Source organism: Myotis lucifugus, unplaced genomic scaffold (genome assembly GCF_000147115.1).
Source record: "Myotis lucifugus unplaced genomic scaffold, Myoluc2.0 scaffold_5, whole genome shotgun sequence".
NCBI lineage: Eukaryota > Metazoa > Chordata > Mammalia > Chiroptera > Vespertilionidae > Myotis > Myotis lucifugus.
Window position 1 is genome coordinate 1568905 of NW_005871053.1, and position 26140 is coordinate 1595044.

Consider the following 26140-nt stretch of genomic DNA (forward strand, 5'->3'; position numbering starts at 1 on the left):
GTGTATGTGTGTGATTCTTCTACCTGTAGTGCTGGATTTTGGGGGTGATTTGTAAGATCACCCTCCAAAATTAGAGATTAGGCTGGGTGTTGTTTTTCTAGATTCCAGCTAACACTGGCTGACCACTGACTGATGGCAGACATTTGGTTCCATGTCCTTTTATAACCCCGCAGAGGCAAATGTTTGTCCATTTCTCATGAGCTGGTCAGGTGGGCCTGCAGGGGTGTGTGGAATCCTGGATATAAAACCATTGTGAATCTTGCTGATATGCTGGCTGTCTTGACTGTTTACTGCTCACAATTTTATATCTTTTATTGGTTGTTACCAGATGCCAGGAATTCTTCCTGAGCAACCTGGGAATGGCCTCACCTGGGGCACTCACTGGTCAGCCCTCGGCTCAGCGGGGCGTGGGCTTGGGCCTGGGGGCCTTACGCTCTCCCCACTGGCCCCAGTGGAACTGGACCAATGCCACATCCTGTTCTCAGTTTCAAATGCAGGAAGTTTGAGGCTCCTGAGCAACGCGGCCACCCCCAAAGGGAAGGGGGTGCCACAGACAAGTGTTTGAGTGGTGAAGTTCTCAGGGATTGAGGTGGCCCCTTCCAGCTAAAGGCACTTGGAAGCATGGTCACATGGTTTATACTTTTTTGTTGGGGTCCAACCCCAACGGGTCCAGGGATCCCCAAAGGTGTGGACGGAGTAGGCGAAGAAGGAATGACATGGAAACTGGTTTCAGTTCATCAGCATAGCGAGGTTCTCCCTCCAGGATCTCCAGCGAAGTTCTGGTCAGGATCTCCAACCAAGTTCTGGTGCCATGTTCTCTTGCTAGGTTCTCCAGCCATGTTCTCCAGGTTCTCCAGCCAGGTTCAGTCACCAGGTTCTTTAGCCAGGTTCTATCCAGGTTCTTTTGCCATGTTCTGTCTAGGTTCTCCAGTGAAGTTCTGTAGCCAGGTTCTGTCCAGGATCTTTTGCCATGTTCTCTGGCTAGGTTCTGGTTAGGAGCTGGTTAGGAGCTGGTGAGGAGCTGGTGAGGAGCTGATGAGGAGCTGATGAGGAGCTGATGTTTATTGTCTTGTTACATCCGTATTTATACCAGCCGATTTTAATCCTGTCAATTTCTGGCTCCCGGCAAATTCCCCCTTTTTTATTTTTTAAATGATAGTGCATGTAAATCAGCAGCCACCTCTCGGATTGGGTTGTTTAAGACTCAGAAGAAGACTGACAAGCAATGATAGCGAGCATAGCTATAAACATAGTGGATGGAGTGCACAAGGAGCCTTGTTCCTGTAGAAGGTTGCTGGCCTCTTCAGTCAAGGGATTTCAGCTGTCCTCAAGTCGGTGGTTTGGTTGTCCTGTTGATCTGGCTACGGGCAGCATCATTGGTGGTGGGCTTCCCGAAGTGTCAGCGAGTTGAAGGGCTGCATCAAAGGGTCCATCAGGGCGGTGCTTGATGGTGGTGTCAGTGTCCGGGGAGGAATCAGCTGTGCCCTCTGGGTCCGCCGATATGGATAATACCGGGGAGGAGGAGGATGAGGCGGAGATGGAGGGTGGTGTGACATAAGGTCGGACTAGATGGTCTGGAATCCACACAGGTGAGTCTGCATCTTGTGGAAATATACAAGCATCTCCTCTCCCCCAGGTTAAAAGTACATCAGGTCCCTTCCAGGCTCCTATAAGTAAGTCTTTCCATTTGACAAAATAAGTGAGTTTCTGCTAAATGAAAGTTTCTTTTGCTGATTTACTCAGAGTCCTCAAACTTGGCTGAGAGAGTAGCTTCCACTTCTTGCTTTTCTACCATCTGTTGGGCCTCAGTTGTTAACTTCTTCAGCTGACCCCATGTTGGCACCTTAGTCCCTTGCATAGCCTTTCTTTTCTTCTTTTTTCCGCTTTTCTGTCATGGGAGCAACTCTAAGTCTTTGGAACGATGGGACAAGGAGCTTCTCTGGGTTCATTGTGGTGACGCACGTAATGCATTTACTCAATCCAAGGCAGGCATTAAAAAGAAAAACCCCAAATGCTCTCTTGTATCCATTTTAAGAGTAGGATTGGCACTTTCCGCTATTACCTGAGTCCTGATCTATCACCCCAGGGAGAGCTTTCCAATCCTGCACTTTTCCGGGGTGGAAAGGCTGCAGTGGGGTTAAGGATAAGGCTCCGTGGGCCTACCTTCTCCCATGCCTCTACATTTACCTTTCTGGCACCTTTCCTTCCTCAGAAAAGCATGGACATACTTGTATAAAACATTCCGTCTGACTGGGAGTAACCTTAACTCCTCTGCTAGCAAGCATATGTGTAAAAGATCAATACAGAGTCTTTTTTCTTTAGACTCAGTATGGCACATCTTCTTAATCTAAAGATCAATACAGAGTCTTCTTTCTTTGGACTCAGTATGGCACATCTTCTCAATCTAAGTTCTGTACTATCCACCTTCTTACCCTACTTATCCTCTATAGGGGGGTCTGCAGCACCCTGGTGGAGTCCTATCCGTCCCGAGTGTGGGGGTTCTCAATGGGAATGGGGGGCTTACCTAAGGGTCCCTGTTCGGGCGCCAGTTGTTGGGGTCCAACCCCAACGGGTCCAGGGATCCCCAAAGGTGTGGACGGAGTAGGCGAAGAAGGAATGACATGGAAACTGGTTTCAGTTCATCAGCATAGCGAGGTTCTCCCTCCAGGATCTCCAGCGAAGTTCTGGTCAGGATCTCCAACCAAGTTCTGGTGCCATGTTCTCTTGCTAGGTTCTCCAGCCATGTTCTCCAGGTTCTCCAGCCAGGTTCAGTCACCAGGTTCTTTAGCCAGGTTCTATCCAGGTTCTTTTGCCATGTTCTGTCTAGGTTCTCCAGTGAAGTTCTGTAGCCAGGTTCTGTCCAGGATCTTTTGCCATGTTCTCTGGCTAGGTTCTGGTTAGGAGCTGGTTAGGAGCTGGTGAGGAGCTGGTGAGGAGCTGATGAGGAGCTGATGAGGAGCTGATGTTTATTGTCTTGTTACATCCGTATTTATACCAGCCGATTTTAATCCTGTCAATTTCTATTACAAAGGTTAGGGCGTTTCTTATCTCCATTCCAGGGAGTAAAGATTATGTAGCTTAACTACCCGCCTGGCACTTAATTAAGGGGTTGTATCCCCTCCCTAACCTCAGGGAAAATCCCCACCTGGGAAACAACCTTTCTTGAGAGGTGACCTTGGTTAAAACACATAGCGCTAAGGGGAGCAAACATATTAAGAACAGTATGCCATATATGCCAGGTCCCTTGAAACAGCAAGGATGGACCGGCTCCCGGCACTTTTTCAACTATTTTTCATAATTTTTCTCACAATTATTGGCTTTAAAATTTTTTTAGCAGCTGGAGTCATTTAAAAAATGTTAAAATTTTGCTTTTTTAAAAACAGCTTTATTGACATGTAATTCACATACCAAGCAATTCATCCACTTAGCCTTGTGCAACCACTGGGCTCTCGTTAAAGACTAACCATCTATGAGCAACTCGTGGTGTCAGGACAGGCCGGAGAGGGACTCCCTGCCTCAGCCCCGAGGGTTGGTGGCCCCTCTGGGCTGACCACCGGTCCCACCGTGGCCACTGCCTTCCCAGGTCACTTCAACCCCCACAGCCCTACTGACCCCACGGCTGGCGTTGGGACTAGAGGCTCTTCTGGCAAGGAAGAGCCTCTCTTTAGAAACGGGGAGTTCTCTACAGACTTCCTGGTTCTCACTGAGCAGCTGCGAAGAACTGAGACACATTCATGCTGCCTCAAGGCCAAAGAGGTTATTGTAAGTTGCAAACAGATGGTCAGTGTGGGCAGAATCTTATTAAAGCCTCTGCAAGGAGTCGGTAAACTGCAGTATTTGTGGGAGGGAGTTTTATGGTGGAACAAAATGTTGACTGGATAGTGTCGTAAGGGAGACCAGCCTGGCAGACGTCCCAGCAGGGGTTCAACCAGCAGGTGTCAGGGGACAGCACACCGCTTCCCTGAGAGGGTTTCATGAGTTCAGTGGGGTAGAGCAGGTCAGGTGTCAAGGGGTACGTGGTGACTCCAGGACAAATCCTTGCACATGTCCTCTCTGGACAAAGGCTCTGTGCCCTTTAACTCACAGGTCCTGAGAGGTGGTGCCAATCACGACAGTGAGGGACAGCCCTACACTATGGGGCGCCCTGTCCTAGCCCGTCCCTTCCCTGATCTGGTCACCGTGTCTCCCTTGGGTGTCCCAGCCCAGGGACTACTGCCTGAACCCCACCTGCTGAGTTCCTGGAACCCAGGCGGGCCCTCTAAGTGTCCTCTTTTGTGGGGCTCCTCCCCTTCTGTGGGGGGCGGAATGCCAGGATGTACTACCTCTCGGCCCCCACCCAGGATGTGTCCCTGGGGTGTGAGTTCAGGGGTCTCAGGCCAGTCTCCAGGGACCGCTGACCTGCTCTCACCTCCACCTGTCAGATTCCTGCCCACTTCCCAGAGAAGGGCTCTGCCTCTTGGCTTCCCCTGGCTTTGGGCAGTGGGGAGTGTGGCAGGGGGCCAATGGGGAGCAGAGTCTGATGATCCATCTACCCAGGGCCTGCACGGGCCGGCACACAGTACAGGGGCCCAGCCTGTGGCACATGAGGGGCAGAGGGTATAGCCACTTAGGTTCAATAGGAGCTGTTACATGGACGATGCTGAGCTGAGGTGGGTGGGGTGGGTGGCATTGGTCCCTCCTGTGCCCCTGACTGGGGGCTCACTGGTTCCCCCGCCCACAGGCGCTTCTGGACCCTCCTCCTCCTGACCCTGCTCCTGCTCCTGCTGGTTGGCCTCCTGCATGTGGATGTGGAAATGCTCACACCGTGAGTGCTGCATTGGGTGCTCTCCCTCCCAGACCAGTACAGGGCCCCAGCCTGCCTATCTCCAAGCATCGGCCAGTGACTGGGGCAGGTCACATCTCCTAGATGGGGTGGGCCCTTCCTTTTGGGACCCATTAGCTTACTGAGGCCCTCCCAATGAGTCCTCTGGGCGGTGAGGAGGACTCTGGGAGGGTGGGGCCTGGGCCTGGGCTGGGGGTGTCTTGGGAAGAGCTGCTGTGTGCAGAGGGTGACCAGGTGCTGGGAGGCAGGGCTAGGGCCTAGGTTCAGGGAGATCAAGGCCCCTGCTCCCTGCCTGCCAGTGGTATGTCCTCTGTGAAGCCCAGGGCCCATGGGGATGGCCACACAGGCCCAGCACTTTAGCCTGGCTGCTGGGAGGGCTTTGTGGCCCCAGGCCACCTCCTCCTGCCCCTACCGCCAACATTGGTTGGATCTCCTTGGGATATGGGGGAATGCCAAAGTCCCTGGGTCTCTTTGCTACCCCCACCTCCTCACTGTCCCCAGGGCCAGTGTAGGCCTCTGGACCCTGCCCTCCTCCCCCATCCTGGGTCCCTCTTACTGGCCCTGCTTTGGGGCCTTGCTGCTCCCGGCTGGAATCCTCCGCGGGGGCACCAGCCTCCACTCTTGCCCTGCGGTCAGGTTGGCCCATCCTGTTATGAAGGATCAGCCAAGAAATGCCAGACACATGGCTCAGACCACAGGGCCAGCACCATGTCAGGTGCCCCAGGTGCCAGACAAGAAGTTGGGGGGCCAAGAGGGGTGCCAGCGTCTAGGGGTCCAGCCTGCAGTACATGAGGGGCAGATGATGCAGCCACTTAGGGAGAATCATGTTTGTGCCAGTGGGTACTTGGGGGCTGCAGGGTGGGGGGTCTCTAGGTTAGAGGGACCACAGTGATGAGGCTGAGAGGGTTGGGATGTCACCACTATGGGAAGTGTGGGTTGGGGGGCTGCTGGGTTGAGGTCATGTAGTTGGGGGTCGCTGGGTCATGCACCTGGGAGGTTTGCTGGGTTGGGGTCTCTCCCAGTGGGGATTTCCGGTTGGGAGTGAAGGGGGGGCTGTGTCCCTCACTGATGGCAGCATGCTGTCCTCCCAGCCTACTCGGGGGCCAGACTGAGGGGCTGCCCATCACCAACATCATGTTTCTCAAGACGCACAAGACCGCCAGCAGCACGGTGCTCAACATCCTCTTCCGTTTTGCTGAGGGGCACAACCTGTCGGTGGCGCTGCCAGCCGGCTCGCGCTTCCACCTGGGCTACCCCTGGCTCTTCATGGCGCGCTACGTGGAGGGCGTGGAGCAGGATGGCCCACAGCGGCACTTCAACATCATGTGCAACCACCTGAGGTTTAACCTGCCCGAGGTGTGGCTGGGGGCGTGCCCTCTGCAGGTGGGAGATGGGGCGTAATGGAGGGGCAGGACTCAGCCGCAGGCCTTGAAGGCACTTTGTGGCATGACCATGCGGGGAGGGGTCAGGCCTGGCCACTGGAGAGACTGTAGGGTGTGTACAGGGACCTGGCTGGAGGGGGCTGGTAGCTGTCCATTGCAAGACCCTGCCACTCCAACCTCCACTTCTAGTGGCCTGCAGCTGCTCTTGGAATCAGATAGGGGTGCCCTCACAGCCTACCAGGAGGCTGCCCACGCCTTCTACTCCTTCTCCAGATTCCTCTTGTTCCCAACCCTCACAGTCTTCCCACCCCAGGACCTTTGCATGTGCTGTCATCCCCTTCAGTGTGATGCTCTTCACACCTCCTCTTGTGGGTCATTTGGGTCTCAGATTCTTAGAGATCACCTCCTCCTGGGGGCTTCCCTGACTTCCCTTCCAGGAGAGAGACGGGGAAGTGGAGGGAGTTTGGGGGAAGGGCAGGGCCAAGTTCAAGTGTTTTAGGATCATTCTGGACACTCGTGGAAAGTGGCAGTCAAGAGAGCAAGGTAGCGTGGACGAGATGCAGGGAAGCCAGTGGGAGAGGTGGTGGGCAGGGTCAGGTGTGCAGTGGGGAGTGGGTGGTGGTAGTGGGGGGTGAGGACACCTGCCCCCTGAGCTTCTGGAAGAAGCCTGGAGCGTCACCAGCCCTCATTCTGTCTCCGCACAGGTGCAGAAAGTGATGCCCAACGACACTCTATACTTTTCCATCCTCAGAAACCCCATCTTCCAGCTGGAGTCCTCCTTCACCTACTACAGACGCGAAGCGCCCGCCTTCAGGGCCGCCCCGAGCCTGGACGCCTTCCTGGCGGCCCCGCACACCTACTACAACCAGAACCTGAGCAACGCTTACGCCCGGAACCACATGTGGTTCGACCTGGGCTTCGACCCCAACGCGCCGGTGGAGGAGAGCTACGTCCGCGCGCGCCTGGCTGAGGTGGAGCAGCGCTTCCAGCTGGTGCTCATCGCCGAGCACTTCGACGAGTCCATGGTGCTGCTGCGGCGCCGGCTGCGCTGGCGGCTGGACGACGTGGTCTCCTTCAAGCTCAACTCGCGCAGCCAGCGCACCGTCACCCGCCTGACGCCCGAGGGCCAGGAGCGCGCCAAGCGCTGGTGCGCCCTGGACTGGCACCTCTACCAGCACTTCAACCGCACCTTCTGGGCCTCAGTGCGCGCCGAGCTGGGCCCGCGGCGACTGCGCTCCGAGGTGGCGAGGCTTCGGGCGCGGCGGCGTGAGCTGGAAGCCCTGTGCCTGCAGGACAGCGCGCCCAAGAACAAGACGCAGATCACCGACCGCAGGCTGCAGCCGTTCCAGTCCGGGGAGGCCAGCATCGTGGGCTACAACCTCAGGCAGGGCTTGGACAACGAGACGCTGCGCATGTGTCAGCGGATGGTCATGCCCGAGCTCCAGTACATGGCCCGCTTGTACACCCTGCAGTTCCCCGAAAAGCCCCCCAAGAACATCCCCTTCCTGAAGGCATAGCCCCTCCGTTTGATGCCCGTCCCTCTGCTGCCACGTTGGGAGGCCCTGGGCACAGCCTCAGGCTCGTAGCTGGGCTCCTGGGATTACAGCTCCCCACTCCCAGTGTCCAGTGAGGAAAACGCCTGCAGGAGGAACTCATGTTGGACGCAGTCCCGGAAGAGAGCCTGTTTGTTGTTCGTGGGGAGGGACTGAGGGTGCCCTGCCTGGGAGGACATGATTCCTGGCTGCTCGGGGGCCCAGCGGTGAGAGTGGGATGCACACAGTCAGTGTCATATGCCCTTCAAAACACGTGGTGCCCGGAGCGCTGGAGGAGTAGCTGCTCTCACAGCTCAGCCTGGAGGCTCAGCCTGGCCTGCCTGCCCGGTGCTGGGGGCCTTCCTTTCCCCTCAGGGCCTCCAGCTCAGAGGACCTGGCAGCTGGGCTGGGCACCTGCAGCAGGTACTCCTGTGTGTAGGTGTGTCCACACTTTTCAGGCGAATCAGCATTTCAAAGAAGGGGAGCCCCCCCTGGAACACTGGGAACTGAGGACGTGGCCATTGCCTTCTCCCAGGAGGGGCAAACTTTTTCAAAGTGATTTTTCACCCACAGAGCAGGGTACACAACAAGCTTTCTTAGTACCATGGCTTCTGTTAGGAGGACACTCCACACGGCGCTACCACCAGGTGACTTCAGCTCTTTAGGAAAACCTGGTCCAGTTAAGACAGGTCAGTAAGTCAGGGGAAGTAGAAGAGGAAAATTGAGACAAATATTTAAATGACCTAGCAGTTTACAGCCAGCTAGTAAATCGCAAAATCCTATAGTCCGTAACCAACGACACCTAAGAGTAAGTTTACACTTCTTCCTAATACAGCTTAAATGACTCCTCAGAGAGATAGATAGCAGAAATCCAGTTAGTACAGTTTGTACCAACCACACCCAAGGATATGAATTTGCCCGGCCTAACGTGGTTCAGTGGTTGAACACTGACCTATAAACCAGGAGATTGTGGTTAGATGCCCAGGTTGCAGGCTCACTTCCCAGTGGGGGTTGTGCAAGAGGCAGCAGATCAATGATTCTCATCATTGACATTTCTATCTCTCCCTCTCCCTTCCTCTCTGAAATAAAAAATAAAATAAAAAGAAATTAATCTCATTTTGGTACATGACCATAAATCTGATGAATATTCTGTTGAAACCCTCTCCTATGCCCTGGCCGGGTTGCTCATTTGGTTAGAGTGTCTTCTCAATATGCCAAAGTTTCGGGTTCGATTCCCAGCCAGGGCACATACAAGAATCAACCAATGGAGGCATAAATAAGTGGAACAACAAATCTATGTTTCTCTCTTTCTTTTTCGCTTTCTATCTTCCCCTCTCTCAAATTAATAATAATAATAATAAAGAGATCCTCCCCCTAAGACTTCTCCTAAACTCCCAGCCTTTAAAACCCTTAAAACACAGGATCCGGTGTGAACTTTTCTTCCAGGGAGCATGCCAAGCCTCATCCTTCCTCCTCTTCTCCCCCCACAGGCATGCACCTCCTAACCTCTAAGGGTGCCATGCGACTCGCAGCCAGGGAGCAAAGGGCAGTGGCAGCTCATCCAGGGCTCACCCCTGAACCTGCATCCAAGGCCTCCTTGTCTCTGACTCTCCAGTGAGCTGACAGCCGGCCTTGGCTCCCTTGTTTCCCCTAAAGTTCCTATGGAGCCAAAGCAGCCCCGCCTAGTCTCTCGCCTGCTGCTTCTTCTACCCTAAGCCCTCTCCTGTTTCACTGTCCCCAGCTTTAATGAACGTCCTCTCAAAATAAAAAATAAAAAGAAGGATGAGTTTTTAGTGAGATTAGAAGACATAGTGCAGCGAATATGAAAAGAAAAGACAACACTTGGAAACGGAAAAAGTGACTTCCAAAAAACTGGACAGAGATGGTGAAGAACAGGACACTACAGAGCCAGGGTGAGCTGGGGCCCCTCTCCCTCACCAGGGACAAGGCAGAAGGGATCCCTCGGGAACGCAGAGAAAGGGAACCAGACGCCTGACGAACGGCAAGGGGATGACAGGCGGCTCGGAAGGACAGTAAGAGCCATGGATAAGAAACTATAGTCAAATGAGAAAGACTCAGAAAAAATCCAGTGCCCCGAGCATCAGGCAGGCTCCGCCAAAACCCAAAGGAAGCAAGACCCAAACCGGGCTGGCCTGGGCCAGTGGGAACCCCGGATAAGGAGGAAAGCTGCTGCTTCTGAACCCAGAGCAGCTTGTAGGTTGTGTTGTATGGGGGTGGGGGAGGGGAGCCTCCACCTCTGCCCGTTCCATCCTCCGCGGCACAGAACGGCACAGAACCGAGACCACTGAGTCTCCATAGAAATTCCATGGCGTTTGCTTGTGCCTTTGGGGTTGGCAGGAATATGTACTGGAACGGTTTTGGAGGGAAACTTTGGGGTATTTATTACCATGTAAAGTGCTTGTGGTCTGTAATAAGAACTCAGAAATGACCAGTCCACCCACCCAAAAGGCCGAATATACTGGCATCCTGTGCAGCTAGTGAGCTCAGAGCAAACTCTGCCTAAACCTCCTTTTGGGGGCAGGTGAGGGGCTGCCTGCGGCCAGAGGGCATGTGCTTGTCTTAGGGGGAGTGGGGGATGGCCCTGGGGCTCACGGGAGCGGGCAGAGGTGACAGGTGCCCGTCCCAGAAGCCTCACAGAATGGGCGGCAGTCTTCCTGGGGCCGTGCCTGTGCTGGGTGGTGAGGGGCTGGCGGCCATCAAGTAGGATGGTGGCCCACCCCCTCCTCTCCACCTTGTGGCCTTGTAAATCCCCTCAGGCCCTGAGGACCTGAAGGGACACAGCAGGGTTGTCATCTCCATGTGGACATCACAGGATGTCTTAATTTTCCCAGAGCCCATTTCTCCCTCGAATGGAGGGAGGGGCAGGAAAAGGAGGGGGCGGGGCCCTGAGGAGGCTGGCCCCTCAGGACCCTGACAGCACTCTCCCTGAGTTCTAGCCCAGGCAGCGGTCACCTGGGCAGCGGTCACCCATGCAGTGGCCATCCATGAAGCCACCTTGGAGATAGCAGTGGGGGAGTGGTGAGGGTGAATGGGGCCAGCTGGCAGGAGGGGCTCTGGGAGGCGGCTGGTGCTGGGGAGGGGGTGGGAGGGATGGGATGCGGGCCTGCCTGGTGGGAGCCGGGCCCCCGAGCAACAGACATGGGCTGGAGCCCAGTGAGGGCCCAAGAGGTTACATCCCGGAGGCCAAGGGAAAGGGTCACGGAGTGTTATGTAGTTTGAGGCATCTCTGCAGGAGGCCTGAGGGCAACTGTGACCCCCCAACCCCAAGTCCCCAGCACCCCAGAGTGGAGCGGGTCAGCCAGAAGAGAGGAGCCCTGTGTGGCCCTGTCCTGACCCTGGCCCCCACCCCGAGTGCTCTTCTGCACCCCCTGGCTGCTCTGCTGCACCACAGCTGGCGGGAGGGTCCTGGGTCCCAACGCAGCGCTGGGACCAGGCCAGCTCCCGCCTCCTGCCTCCCACCCACACAGTGGGCCTTTGTCTCCACTCAGCTCGCTGGGTCCGAAGGCAGGCGGGCAGTCCTGTGGCCGCACCACAGCCCGCTGTGCGGCTTCCCTGCGGTGCCCGGTGAGTCCCTTCTCTGCTTCCCAGCCTCCCAGGGCCGGGACCCCGCTCCTTCCATCCTCCCTGGCTGCTCCTCTTTGGGCTGAGGGCCATGGGCAGGTGGATCCCCAGTGGGCAGTTTCCTGGCTCAAGGGGCAGGTGTGACACCGAAGGGCCTGGAGGTAGATTCAGAGGATGGGATGGATGCAGACGGGGTGTCCAGTCCGCAGGACCAGCTGGGCCAGTGGGTGTCGCTCCACCAGGCAGAGGGGTGTGTAACTGAGTCATTGTCCGGACAGAGCACAGGGCAGGCAGGTTAGACTGGAGCCCCCGCAGGGGTGACAGAGCCAGGGTCCCTCTGCCTGATTTCTATGCAAAGAGCCTTGGCTCTTCCCGTGCGGCATTTCAGCAGGTGAGCGGCCCGGCAGTATAGGTCCAAAGGATAAGAGAGGTGCTGACTCAAAGGGAGGTGTGGGCCGATGACCTGTCCTGGCCCAGTGCTCCAGGGCGAGCCCAGACAGGACCGGCTGCAGGCAGGTCTAGGGTAAGCCCCTTGGAGGCAGAATAAGCCCCGACAACTTGCCCGGGATCCAGGGTCAGGGGACCAGGTTCTCCTGGAGGTCCCATGGCCTCCCTGGGCCTCAGCTTCCCTTCTGCGATGTGCTGCCCCCGAGAAAGGCCCCCCTGTGGAGGTAGATGGGCACCCAGACTTAAAGGTTCTGGCTCCAGTTAATGTTCAGATGTAGCCATCTAGTCAAGTCAAAGCCCCAGAATCTGCTGAACTGGCCACACTGGGAAGGGCCAGCTGCCTGGGAGACCTGGTACGTCCTCCTACAATGGGGGCCTCCCCAGAACTTTGGGGCTCTGGTCGGGGCAAGGACGCTCCAAGTGCTGGGCAGGCCTTCTGCTCTGTGCAGCAAGCAGACATACCAGCTGGTCTTGGGAGCCTCCCTCTCTGCCGCTCTGTCCTCAGGCCAGGCGTGCGCCTGGGCTGCCTGTTATGCTGATACCAGCTCGGGTGGTCCCAGGCCCTGGGGAGGGAGCCAAGTGGAGAGAATGTCCCGCTGTGTCCATTCAACCCGGAGGGACATGTGACACCCACACCTGCTTCCTGCTTTCAAGTTCAAGACACTGGGCCTCAGTGCACAGACTAGAGCTGCCCCCCCGACCCCCCAGTCTCCTGTGGCTCCTCTCTGCTGGGATGGGGCAGGGGCAGGACCGTAGGATGGTGGCCTCTCTGGCCACCGTGGGGTCCCTCTCACTACTCCTCTGGCCTATACCATTCCTAGGTCTCTGAGGCACATGTGGGAGCTATTGGGGGCCCCTGTGGGTGGCAATGGCTCTGTTGGACCTCCCAGGACCCCCAGCCTCTCTCAGGAGCCCAAGGGACAGGGTGGCGGGTCACCTTCCCCCCGCAGATGTCCCTCCAGGCCCCTTCTCTGCAGACCTGCTGGGGCCACCTTGGTCAGCAGGTGATCCCCACCACTCTGGGCTACTCCCCAGAACCTCCTGACCCTGGCGACCCTGCAGGTCTGAGAAGAGGGGTGGCAGCAGCTGGGGTGCCTTCCTCCCGTGTGTGGAAAGTGACTGTGTGTTTGCCTCCCAAGAGTGTATCTGTGGGTATCTGTGGGGATGTGTGTGCATCTGCATGTGTCTGTTTCGTGTGTGAGTCTCTCCTTGTGTTGTGTGTGTGTTTTTTGATGGTGTATCTGTTTCTGTGCCTCTCTGTGTTTGTGGGGCCGGCCCCCGAGGTGGTGGGGCCCCTATTTGGGGACAGTAAACCCTTCCTTGTCCAAAGGGTTGGGTCCTGATTGTGCACCTGGCTGGGCTCCTGGGCAGGTGGTGCTGACCTGCCCCAGGCTCACAGGCGTGTAGGGTGAAGGGGCTCGGGCCAGGCGCCCTGCTTTCCCTCTGTGGGCTCTGTTGACAGCAGGAAGGGGCCAATTTGGGGGTGCAGTGGCCGTGAAGAAGAGGTGGGCAGGGAGCCTGGACCAGGGCGGTTCCAGGTGGGTACAGGGAGGCGTCTGGCGTGGTTCCGCGCGTCTGCACCTACAGAGCCTCTCCACCACCGGACGGAGAGAGGGGAGTGTGCCTGGACCCTGACCGCTGACCCGCTGGCCCTGGGCCCGCAGGGCATGGGGACCCCCCGAGTCCCCACGCGGACCGTGCTCTTCCAGAGCGAGAGGAGCGGCCTGACCTACCGCGTGCCCGCGCTGCTGCCAGTGACCCCCGGGCCCACCCTGCTGGCCTTCGCGGAGCAGCGGCTCAGCCCCAACGACGCGCACGCCCACCGCCTGGTGCAGAGGTGCGGCACGCTGGCGGGGGGCTCCGTGCGGGTGAGTGACCTTGCAGGGGCGGTGTGGGGGGGTGCCCTGTGCGGACGGGAAACTGAGGCTGCCCCTCTCCCCCACCCCTCCCCTCTCCCGCCAGTGGGGCGCCGCCCAAGTGCTGGGCACCGCGGCCCTGGAGGAGCACCGATCCATGAACCCCTGCCCCGTGCACGATGCGCGCACCGGCACCGTCTTCCTCTTCTTCGTGGCCATCCGCGGCCAAACCCCCGAGCTGGCGCAGATCGCCACGGGCAGGAACGCCGCGCGCCTCTGCTGCGTGACCAGCCGGGACGCGGGGCGCACGTGGGGCAGCGCGCGGGACCTCACGGCGGAGGCGGTGGGCGCCACCGAGCGGGGTAGGCGGTAGACACCTGGGGGCGGGTCTGCACGGGGTGGGGTGGATCCTCACCGCTGGTGCGGGCGGGTCTGGCTAGTGGTCCCTTGGCTGCCCGCCCTCGCCCCCGCCCCCAGCCTAAGGACCATCCTCGACCCCTAAGTCCGCAAACGGGTGTTGGTCAGGTCAGAAGGAGCTGTCTGTTCGTCTTCCTGAGCTGTGTCTTCATCTGAGCCCCCAAACCCCAAGGCCTCCCTCCTTAACCACTTCCTCCTCCTCCTCCTCAGCGGCGGTTGCAGGCAGGGTGACCTTACCACTGCCTCCGGGGCCACCCCGACCCTGTCAGGGGGCGGCTCTGAGACCTGCAGCTAATCAACGAGCTACCGGTGGGTGTGGACCCCACCCCAGGGGACTGGCCCAGGCTGGAGGGGCTACCCAGTCCCGAAGCTCCACACACCCCACATCCCCCAGCTGCCCCTGCAGGGACGATGCTCGCCCTGGCCACCTGCTCACATGCCGAGAACCTGGCCAAGTGGCCGCCCGGGCTCCCACTCCTGCTAATGTTCTCAGGAGGCTTGTCCAGCCCCAGAGGACTCAGGGTGGCTTGAAGGAGTGGAGGGCAGAGGCATGGTCAAGGGGTGGCTCCCTCATAAGCTGCTCCCTGATCCGGCACTGCCCCCATCCTCCCCACCACCTGCGGTTGTGGCTGTCCACTCCTGAGGTAACCAGCAGCCCCTCCCGTCTGCAGACTGGGCCACGTTTGCCGTGGGCCCAGGCCATGGCATCCAGCTGCGCTCGGGCCGCCTGCTGGTGCCGGCCTACACCTACCATGTGGACCGGCGTGAGTGCTTCGGCAAGATCTGCAGGACCAGCCCCCACGCCTTCACCTTCTACAGCGATGACCATGGCCAGACCTGGCACCATGGCGGCCTCCTGTCCAACCTGCGCTCGGGCGAGTGTCAGCTGGCTGTGGTGGATGGAGGGCAGGCGGGCAGTGTCCTCTACTGCAATGCCCGGAGCCCCCTGGGCAGCCGTGTGCAGGCCCTCAGCACAGATGAGGGCACCTCCTTCCTGCCGGGAGAGCTGGTGCCCACCCTGGCCGAGACGGCCCGGGGTTGCCAGGGCAGCATCCTGGGCTTCCCAGCCCCACCCTCTAATAGGCCTGGTGATGAGGGATGGTCAGTGGGCTCCAGGAAGACTCCCTTTCCTCCAAATCACTGTCCTGGAGCCCACGAATCCCCAAAGGAGGGGGCTGGAGACACCCAAAGGGGTAGGGGGCTGGGTGGGACAAAGGGATGTGGGGGTGGGACAGAGGGATCAGGGGACCCTAGCCCAGGGCCTGAGCTCAGTGGGGACAGGAGGGCCTGGTCCCTGCAGCTCCCTAGGCTCCCTGCTGCCCTGCCTCAGAGCTCCACATGGCTGCTGTATTCCCACCCAGCGGGGCGCAGGGCTCGGCTCCATATGGGTGTCCACCTGAACAGGTCCCCCCTGGACCCGCACAGCTGGACGGAGCCTTGGGTGATCTACCAGGGCCCTAGCGGCTACTCTGACCTGGCATTCATCGGGCCCACCCCTGAGGGCGCCCTGACCTTCGCGTGTCTATATGAGAGTGGAGCCAGGGTGTCCTATGAGGAGATCTCCTTCTGCGTGTTCTCCCTGCGCGAGGTCCTAGAGAATGTGCTTCCAGGCCCCAAGCCAACCGGCCTGGGGAGCAAGCCTCGGGAGCAGTGCTGGCCCTCCTGAAGGGCCCTCTGACCAGGCCTGGCCAGGTGCACCCAGGAGGAGGGGGGAGGGCAAGGGCCTGGATGGAGCTCTGGGTGATCCCTCAAGAAGCACCTTTGACCTTCGACTTCTTCATGGAGAGCCCTGAGGATAGGTCTTCATGAAGGACCCTGTGCAAGGACACAGAAGTTCAGTTTTAATACTGAAACAAGCAGGCTTTGAGAAGAGCTCACAGCTGGAAGCCAAGGGAGGTGGGCTCTCAGCCTTGTAGGGGCAGGCGATGGGCCGTGGGCAAGGGTGACTGGAGACCCTTAGACTAGAGCAAGGTGCTGCACTGTCCTGGTGTTTGGCTTTTAATCTCACTCTGCTTTCTGGTTTCTGGATGGGAAATAAAGGGGTTGTGCATTCATGTCCAGAGACGTTTCTCTTGAGTTCTTTCCCTACCAAAGCCCTGGGGAGGGCACCCAGTTCTCTAGCTCACTTCTCTGACCACCAGCCCCCAATCTTGTTGCATCATCTGCTCCCTATCCCCACTCCACTGGCCAAACTCTCCAAACCCTGGGGCGTCAGAGGTGGGGGCAGGATGAGGGCAGGAAAGGCAGGTCTCAGTAGGGCAGCCCCCAGAGCTGTCTGGTCTGCAAAGGGCCCTGTGTGTCTGCATTTCCCATTGGAGTGTAGCGAGCAGGGTCACCTCCCAGGACCTGCCCCCTGTTTCCTCATGGAAGCACCTTTTTATTTCTTCTTCATTTTTGGTTCTAAAAATAAAATATGCTTGTCCTAGCTGGTTTGGCTCAGTGGATAGAGGGTCCCAGATTCAATTCCGGTTAAGGGCACGTACCTCGGTTGCAGGCTCGATCTCCACCCTGGGGCATATGTGGGAGGCAACCAATCCATATGTTTCTCTCACATCGATGTTTCTCTCTCTGTCTCTCCCCCTCCCTTCCACTCTCTCTAAAAATCAATAGAAAAATATTCTCGGGTGAGGATTAACAACAACAACAAAAATGTTAATTGTAGGAAATTTTGGATATGTAGGAAACTATAAAGACAAAATAAAAATGTGCCCTGGCCGGGTAGCTCAGTTGGCCAGAGTGTTGTCCCCATATGCCACAGGTGTGGGCTTGACTCCTGGTCATGGCACATACAAGAATTAACCAATGAGTGCATAAATAAGTGGAACAACAAATCTCTCTCTCTCTCTCTCTCTCTCTCTCTCTCAAATCAATAAAACATTTTTTAAAAATGATCCCATATGACCCCCCGAGGCCCCCAAACCATAACCATGATGTTCCTTTTGGTGTTTCTGACTTTTTCTTCTTTTAAAAAGATTGACTGTGTTTTAGCTTTCCTGACTGTCACACTCCAGTCATCTACCTTTTGTGCCCCCCACCCCAGCCTGGACATAATTTCTTTACAAGGCCTCTGCTGGGTAACCTGCCCAAAAGGTGGGGGCATCCAGGGAGCTTTGGAGGCTCCCAGGACCTACAGCTGCCTAGGGAACTCAGGGCAACCAGTCCCATGGGAGCAAGGTGGCCCCTCATCACTTACCTTCATTCTCAGTCCCCTATAAGCATGGCCACCTTTCCGGAGTCACTTCTGGGCTCCAGGCAGCGGCAGGACAGGAGCTTGGATCCAGGGCCGGTCAGTGGCCTGAGCCTGCCTGCACTCACCCAGGGACCCCAACTCAGGCCAACCACCCCTTCTGTGCATCCCAGGGGGACAGCCAGTCTGGAGCTATAGAACTTACAGGTGTGTGTGGCCCATGTCCTGCCATTCAGTGCTGGACTGGGTGAGTAATGTCTCCCAAATTCATGTCCACCCAGAACCTCAGATTGTGACTTATTTGGAAATAAATTCTTTGCAGGTGTGATTAAGATAAGGGTTGAGATGAGATCACCCTGGATGAGGTCCTAAGTCAGATGGGAGTGTCCTTATAAGAGACAGAAAAGGACACTCAGAGGAAGGCACTGAAGATGGAGGCAGAGACTGGGAGGAGCACCTGGGGCCCCGGAAACCGAGGCCGCAGGAAGGACCGTCCTCTGGGAGCACGCCTGGCCACACCTTGGTGTCGGATTCTGGCCTCCAGAACTGGGTGAGAATGCCCACCTGTTGTTTAAGTGCCCGGTTTGTGACAACTTTTAGTTGGAATTTGACTTCTCACCAGAAACCATGGAAACTGGGAAACAATGGTGTGGTCCCTTCAAAAGTGCTGAGAGGAAATAGCCACCAACCTAGAATTCTATGCCTAGAAAAAGTATTCTTCAAGAACGAAGGAAAAATAGGGACGTTCTCACATAAGTAAAAAAGTGTTAGTTTGTCACCAGCAGACTCACTAAAGAAAGCATGAAAGCTCGTTTCAGCGGAAGGACGGTGACTCCAGATGGAACCTCACGGGACAGCCGCGGCAGCGCACACAGTTGATAAATCTGGATGAACCTGACTGTGTGAACCGACAGTGATTCCTCAGGGGGTTGCAACGTGTATAGACTTAAATATGGAATCAGAGCAGCCTTAAGCTGAGTGGGCAGCAAATGGGACGGAAGCGCTCAGAGACCCTTGTCCTGCCCAAGGAGAGGGGAATGCACCATGCGTGTTGGCCAACGCCGGGTTCTGGGCCTCTAGGGCAAATGCTGAAAGAACAGCAAAACTGGATAATCACCAAATTAATAGAGGTGACAAACGGGAAAATAAGATAGAAAGGGATCAATTTTTAAAAGGCAAGGAATGAGAGAAAATACACACCGAACTGGTAAGATAAAGAGAAAAAAATATTAAGAAGCCAATTGAAATACAAGCATATCAGAATTACATTAATGTAAATTGACTAACAGAAGATGTAAAGAGAAAGGTTGGAGGCTAAAAGAAAAAATAGCCCAGGAAACATGCAGATGAACAGCTGGTGGCGCTGTGTTTCTATCAGGCAAGGACCTTACAACCAAACCATGACTAGTTATATAAAGGGACACGTTTCAAAATTACAAACGTTTGACTCTACAGAACATTATAGCAGTATTAAGTTTGTATGTACCCAATATTATGCCTCAAAAAGTGAAACAAAAATGGACAGATTTATTGGGGGAAATAGACCCACAATTATAATAGCAAGTTTTAGACACGAGTCGGTAACTGACAGAGCTAGCAGACAAAAATAAGATCAGTAGGGACAGGGCAGGTGTGGCCAACTTGCCTAACAAGCTAAACTATATTGACACCTGCAGACAGGGCACAAAACACCTGCAGGAGGTGCCATCTTTCCAAACACACCAAGATACAAAATCAAATCCCCACAGACTTCAAAGACTTGAAAGACCACAGTGAAATTGAGCCAGAAATTAAACAAAGGATAATTAAACATCCTCATATGTTCAAGAATTTAGAAACAGTATTCTAAATAACTCACAGTTCAAAGAAGCCATAGTGGAGGTTAGAAGAGATTTTGAAATTAATCATGCAAACACTACATAAAACTGTGGGATGATGCTGAAGCCAGGATTAGAGGGAAACGCACATGTTAGAACCGAAGAAAGGTGACAGTCCTGTTCTCTCGAGAAAAAGGCCAGCAAATTCGGTCCAGACAAAGCAGAAGGAAGAAATGACAAAGAGCAGAGCAGTGGGATAGGAAAATCCCACAGGAGAGCAAAGAAAGCCAAAGGTTGGGTTTTGAAAAAAACTAATAAAATCGACAAACCCCTGATGAGGCTGGTCATGAAGAAAGGAAGAAAATAGTCCAGCCGAAGTGGCTTAGTTGGTTGACCATCGTCCCATGCACCCAAAGGTTGCTGGTTCGATTCCCAGTCAGGGCACATACCTGGGTTTCGGGTTTGATCCCCATCAGGGAAGGTACTGAAGGCAACTGATCTCTCTCTCTCTCTTTCTCTCTCTCTCTCTCTCTCTCTCTCTCTCTCTCTCTCTCTCAAAATGCCCACAAATAACCACTGCCAGGAATGAGAAAGGACACACGGGACCCTACAGACTCTCAAAGATTTCAAGGGGACTTGAGGAGCAACTTTATGCTAATAAACTTGAAAATTTAGATAAAATGGACACGTTTTGGAAAAATATGACATTAGAACTGACACAAGATGAAAGGGGAAATCTGGAGAACCTTGGTAAAGAAATGGAATCCATAATTTAAAATCTGCACACTAGGAACACTCCAGGTGTCTGTGGCTTTCCTAGCGAATCCTGTCAAACCCTAAGAATGGACCAGCACATGTCGTGTGTCCCTGGGGAGAGCGCGGGGCTGACACTGTGGGTGCTGCTCCTGGGAGGAGAAACCATCGAAGAGCCAAGGAATTAGGTACATTTTAAGAAGTAAAGTTCAAAAAGTATATTAACACAACACCTAAAGCACAATCCATGGAAGGGCAATTTGATGAGAACAGTTGACACAACACGTTAAGAGAATGAAAAGACAAGCCACAGGCTGTAGGAAAATTGCTGCAAGGCTCGTATCTGATAGTTTCACTTTGTACGAAGTTGCCAAACTGTCTTCCACAGTGGCTTTACCATCTGTGTATCTTCTTTGGTGAGGTGTCCAGGTCTTTGCCTAGTTTTCAGCTGGGTTGCTTGTTTTCATAGTGTTGAGTTTTTAAAATTGTTTGCATATTATGACAAGTAAGTATAGCAAAAGATGCTGCACAGCATGTCACCTGGGAAGTGCAGAATAGAACAGCAGTGAGATGCCACTGCACATCTATCAGAATGGCCAACATTTTGCCGGAACACTGACAGCATCACATGCCGGGAGCAGCAGGAATCTCACTCATGCTGGGCGGGAATGCACAATGGTGCCACCACTTGGGAGACAGTTTGGTGGTTTCTTACAAAACTAAACAGACTCCTACCATATGATCCAGCATTGTGCTCCCTGGCATTTACCCAAAGAAGTTGAAGACGTATGTTCACGTGGAAACCTGCCCACGGATGTTTATAGCAGCTTGTTCGTAATTGCCAAAACTTGGAAGAAACCAAGATGGCACATCCTTCAGTCTGTGGCCCTGCAATCGACTGCCCCGCTGGCCCTCTGGGCCCTGGAGGGAGCCATAGGGCCCTGCTCTGGCTGTGGGGAGGCCCAGCTGCCCCCGTAAGCCTGCAGATTTGGGGATAGATGGCAGCCTGGGTTTCATTCTTGTCTTCCCACTCTTATCTTGGCTTGTAGATGCTGTGGTTAATTTTATGTGTCAACTTGGCTAGGCCACAGTACCCAGATATTTGGTCAAATGCCAGTCTAGATGTTTCTGTGAAGGTTTTCTTTTCTTTTTTTTTTTTAATGATGAGATTAGCATTTAAATCAGCAGACTTTGAGGAAAGCAAATACCCTCCGTGATGTGGTGGGCCTCATCCAATCATGTGAGACTTAGGAGAAGAGACTCAGGTCCCCTGAGGAAGAGGGACTTCTGCCTCCTGACAGCCTTTGGTCTCAAGCTGCAACATCAGCTCTTTCCTGGGTCTCCAGCTGCTGACTTGCCACAATCACATGAGCCAATGAGCCAGTTCCTTAACATAAATTTCTATACACACACCCTACAGTTTCTGTTCCTCTGGAGAACCCTGACTGACTCAGGGACCTCTCCCCCCGCACCCACCACCTGTGTTCCCTTCTGTACATCAGTCCCTTTCTGAACCGCAGGCCGTCCATGCGTCATCCCACCACTACATCCGGTCCAGGTGCCCTGACCAGTCCCTGTGGCTCAGGGGCTGACGTCCTAGCCCAGACATTGTCATCTTCCCAAACTGACCCCCTGTCTCTATTAAACACTCATTCTCCCCTCTCCCCACCCCGGTCCCCCACAGTCTACTCGCTGTCTCTGTGGACCTGACTCCTCCAGGAACGTCAAATCAGTGGAATCACATAGTGTTTGTCCTTCTGTGTCTGGCTTCTTGCACTGAGCGTCAGTCCTCAAGGTCCTGTCATGTCAGAGCAGGTGTCAGACTGTGCTCCCTTTTCAGACTCAATCATACGGGGCTGTGCAGAGGGACCTCTCATCCCTCCACGGACAGTGGGGCTGCTGCCATCTCTTGGCTATTGTGCATTGATGGACAAACTTTAAAAATTAATTATTTTAACAGTTGAATAATATTCCATATAATAATTTATTTTTGGAATTCAAATGAGATAAAAGCATAGCAAAAAAACAACCATTACTTTGTGCCCAAGGCAGGGGCCCAGGGAACTTGAGCCCCAGGCAGCTCCCGCCATCCAGGCGGCACCCCCAGGCTGGCTTCATTTTGCCTGAAGACCATCAGGAGCTGAGTCCTGGGGATCTGTGTGCCTGGACCTCTGGCTGGGAGGAGCTAAAGGGTGGGGGAGGCTGGGAAGTGGCTCCTGGGGTGGACTGAGCGGCCACTCCATGGCAGACATGAGGCTTCAGGGCCATATCCTGGACAAGTGGCCGCCTCTGCCCAGAGTCTCTTCCTGCCTGAGGGTGGACAGCTCGGCCACTCATTCTTCTGCTCCAGTGGCTCCTGGAGGTGCCCCTGACATGTGGTGAGCTCAGGGCACCCCAAGATGTGGGAGCCGAAGGCTGAAGGGAGCCTTATACCCCTGTCCACAGTGAGTCAGTGGGCTCAGGAGTCACAAACACAGGGTCCCGCAGGCAGGGCAGCCTGACTGAGGTCAGAGGGTACAGGACTCCCAGGAAGGGTTTGATTGAGCCCCAGTTAGGGGGCTCCAGTGATTGGGGTGAACACTGTGCTGGCCTTCATCACCCTCAGGAGGACTCCCCACATCCTGAAGTCTTCAAAACTCGGAGCCTCATCCACCTGCAAAGGGGATGGATCCATTCCCACTGGCCCGCTGACCCACAGGGCTGCGACCCTCCCCCCTCCCCCACCCCACGCTGGGGCAGTCCTGCCTGCATGACCCGGAGGGGGAGCTCCCTTTGAGATCGGTGCCTTCCTCCTTCCAGGAGACCTTGGCCAGAGTCCTACAGGCCTAACTTGTCTTTTCTGTCCCGCGGGGCTCCTAGGCCCAGGTGTCCAGCCCCTCTCCCCGCGCTGCAGACCTGGGACTGGGAGGGCCCAGGGGCTGGTGGGCGTGTCCTCCCGGCCGAGGGGTAGCAGGGTGGGGCTCCAGGGCGGGGCACAGACCCGGAGCCTGGGGGGGGCCCAGGGTGTCGTGGCTGCCACTCGCCTCCCGCTCTGGGCCCCCTGCCCGCCAGGATCCGCGGGCCTCACTCAGGAAGCCCAGGCCTGGGGCGGGGACCGAGGCCGGCCACGCCCGGCTCCCCGCCGAAGCCGCGGCTGGGGAGAGGCAGGGACAGACCCGCCCGAGCGCGTGGGTGGGGGTGGGCGAGGTGCCCCAGCCCGGCCGTGACACACGAGGCTGGGGCAGAGCGAGGAATGGAAAAAGTGAGTGGCGGCGGGCGGCGGGCGGCAGGCGCTTTACGGGAAGGCGACGCGCAAAGTGCTGAGTGTCCGCTTCCACTGATCTGAGCGCCGCGGCCGGGACGCCGCTGCCGGGGCCGCCTCTTCCTCCCCTCTTCCTGCGCGCGCTTTTGTCTTCTTTTGTATCAATATGATCTCGGGCAATCTTAAACACTTTCAACACGTGTTAATCAATTAGGTTTTTAGTTTTACTTCTGGCGGTTTTGAAGCTCAAACGGTCTGTCTGGCCTTTTGCCAGGACCCCAGCTGGGCGCCTTGCCTTCGGCTCCCTCCTGCATGCGCCCCCCACCGACCCGCACTGTCATTGGCCCAAAGAGCCCGTGGTCTCCTGGTGTCCCAGCCAGACCCAGCTGCTTCCGCTGCCCTCCTGCCCCCCACCCAGTAGTCTGTGACCCCAGACCCAGCGCAGTGACCCCGAGTGAGGTTCATATTTTTTGCCAGCCAGTCGCCCCCTTTGTGCATTGATGTACAAACTTTAAAAATTAATTATTTTAGCCCTAACCGGTTTGGCTCAGTGGATAGAGCCTCGGCCTGCGGACTCAAGGATCCCAGGTTCGATTCTGGCCAAGGGCATGTACCTTGGTTGCGGGCACATCCCCAGTTAGGGGGTGTGCAGGAGGCAGCTGATCGATGTTTCTCTCTCATCAGTGTTTCTAACTGTCTATCCCTCTCCCTTCCGCTCTGTAAAAAAACAATAAAATATATTTTAAAAAATTAATTATTTTAACAGTTGAATAATATTCCATATAATAATTTATTTTTGGAATTCAAGTGAGATAAAAACATAACAAAAAAACAACCATTACTTTGTGCCCAAGGCAGGGGCCCAGGGAACTTGAGCCCCAGGCAGCTCCCGCCACCCAGGCCGCACCCCCAGGCTGGCTTCATTTTGCCTGAAGACCAACAGGAGCTGGGTCCTGGGGATCTGTGTGCCTGGCCGGAACCTCTGGCTGGGAGGAGCCAAAGGGTGGGGGAGGCTGGGAAGTGGCTCCCTCCTGCACACGGGAGGTATTCCAGGTGGGTTCCATGGGCAAATGCTTCACTAACTGCTGGATGTCACCGGATGCTCCTCCAGTTCTCGCTTCCATGGCCATGGCCATGAGTGAAGAGCCTCCTGCGTCCTTGCCAGCAGCCTGGTCCCAGCTTTCAGTTTGCCAGGTGACAGGTGCAATATAACCTGCACTTATTGTGAGAAAAATTGAACATGCTTTCATTGTTTAAGCAATGTACACATAATACAATGTGTGCATGTGGTGTGTATGCTCATGCATGTGTGTATGCTCCGCGTGCCGTGTGCACATGTGTTATGTGCATGTGTACATAAGTTGTGTGCATGTATGTACGGTCTGGTCACACTTCCTGCTCACCTTCCCATTGCACCTGTGAGCTGCTCTCTCTGTATTTCTAGGTCTCTGTGACATTGCACACTCCTCCCCAGTTGGCCTGTGATAGTTCTGCCATGCCAACGTGCTCTGTCTTCTCTTTCCTGGCGCCTTGATTCTGAGCCAGTGTGAGGAACAGTTCATCACGTGTTCTCTTGTCTTGTAGGGTTTCTCTCTCACACTCACGTCCCTGCTGCCGGGTGATTTCTGCGAGTGGCCTAAGGTAAGTCTACCTGCATGCGTTTCCAGCTTGCAGTGTGGTCCCTACACTACGCATCAAAAAGTCTACCTTCTGCCCTGGTCCCATTCACTCCTGTCTCTTAATGAGCTAATCCTACTGCTTTAATTGGGTGAGTTTAGATCTAACAAAGCTAGTCTTTCACTTTCTCTTCATGGCTTGCTTGGCTGTTACTCGTTCATTTTTCCACATGAACTTTACAGGTCAGACATGTGGGTTTCTGTTGGGATCCTGTTAAATTTATAAATGAACCCAGGAAGAGCTGACGCCTCAGTGGTGTCTTGTCATCCTAACCAGGGTGTGTATTCCCGTCAATCAGGCCCACACCCAGCTCTCCTACAGGTTTGCACGTTTCTCGATAAATTTATGCCGCAGGCATTTTACCTTCTCTGTTCTCGGAACACTATCACATTTTCTGCTAACTGGTCAGTGTTTGAATATGTGACAGCCCTCTATTTTGGGATGTTAATTTTACATCTGCTCCTTGCCTGGATTTTCATGTTGTTGTAGTATTTTCCCATGGAACCTACTGTGTTTTTCAGGCTCATGCTCACTGCAGACTTCCCAGGCTGTGTTCCTCGAAAGTATGACCTAGTAGGGCATCCTAGCTTATTCCTGGATGGGTAGTTCCACCTCCCGCCCAACCCAGGACAGGACCCCAGGGTGCCAGGCACAGGCTGTGAGCTCAAAGGGTTGGGGAGTGGCGGGGTCTGGATGGGGCTCATGGGAGGGGACAGGTTGGAGGCGTCTCTCATTGCAGTCAGGGAACTGGCACGGGGTGTCCTGTCCCTTCTGGAGGACGAACAAGGCATTCTCTTTGCAGGCTGCACCCTGAGCCTGCTTGCTGGTAGCCTGGTGCAGCCCACCCACTGCCTGGCCTGGCCCCAGCCTGGGGCACAGACCCTGCCCAGGAGGGACCCCAAGGTGTAGGGGACTCATGAGGGCTGCAGCAGGGCAGATATAGGCACAATCGCTCAGGGATGTCCTGTGCCAGATTGAGGTGGTCTGGGGGCAGGGTGCCGTGGGACCCTGGGGCGTGAAGCCCAGAAAGGGCTTCTGGGGGGGGGTCCAGCAGCCCCCTAAAGTCAGAGGCTGTGTGAGTGTGGGAGGAACCAAAGGAGTGGAGATGAGGGCTTCAGGGGGCTGTGTGTTTCTTGAATAGAGACATCGAGGCCAGAGCCCTCCATCTGCCTGGCACCAGCAGGGTCTCCCCCTCCCCCCATGACCTTGTGAGCAGGACAGAACTGGGGGCCTTTCTTTGAGCTTCTGTCATTATTTAATTACTAGAGGCCCGGTGCAAGAAATTCATGCGGGGGTGGGGGCAGGACCCTCAGCCCGGCCTGCATCATCTCGCAATCCGGGACCGCTGGCTCCTAACTGCTCACCTGCCTGCCTGCCTGATTGCCCCTAACCACTCTGCCTGCTGGCCTGATCGCCCCTAACCGCCT

The 26140-nt window shown here is 55.5% G+C and overlaps 3 protein-coding genes across 4 annotated transcripts in view; all 3 read left to right on the forward strand.

The window, feature by feature from the left end:
* Positions 1–7005, forward strand: part of D2HGDH (D-2-hydroxyglutarate dehydrogenase) — a 39792-nt gene extending 32787 nt beyond the window's left edge. The window contains exon 11 of one of the 2 annotated variants that reach the window (XM_023744228.1): positions 6909–7005. The gene's annotated coding sequence lies outside the window, so the exon portion shown is untranslated. Of the gene's footprint in view, positions 1–4720; positions 4805–6908 lie in introns of those variants that run through there. The other variant, XM_023744232.1, reaches the window with a different exon arrangement.
* GAL3ST2 (galactose-3-O-sulfotransferase 2) overlaps positions 1–8221 on the forward strand; it is a 15359-nt gene extending 7138 nt beyond the window's left edge. Inside the window, exons 2-4 of the mRNA XM_006083023.3 lie at positions 4721–4804; positions 5914–6178; positions 6909–8221. Coding sequence (XP_006083085.2) covers positions 4721–4804; positions 5914–6178; positions 6909–7721 — 1162 coding nt within the window. The 3' untranslated portion in view covers positions 7722–8221. The remainder of the gene's footprint in view (positions 1–4720; positions 4805–5913; positions 6179–6908) is intronic.
* A 5211-nt stretch (positions 8222–13432) lies between these two features.
* NEU4 (neuraminidase 4) lies at positions 13433–15704 on the forward strand. Its single transcript, XM_023743647.1, has 3 exons — positions 13433–13633; positions 13728–13983; positions 14710–15704. The coding sequence occupies exons 1-3, from the start codon at positions 13433–13435 to the stop codon at positions 15702–15704; spliced, it is 1452 nt and encodes a 483-aa protein (XP_023599415.1).
* The last annotated feature ends 10436 nt before the right edge of the window (positions 15705–26140 follow it).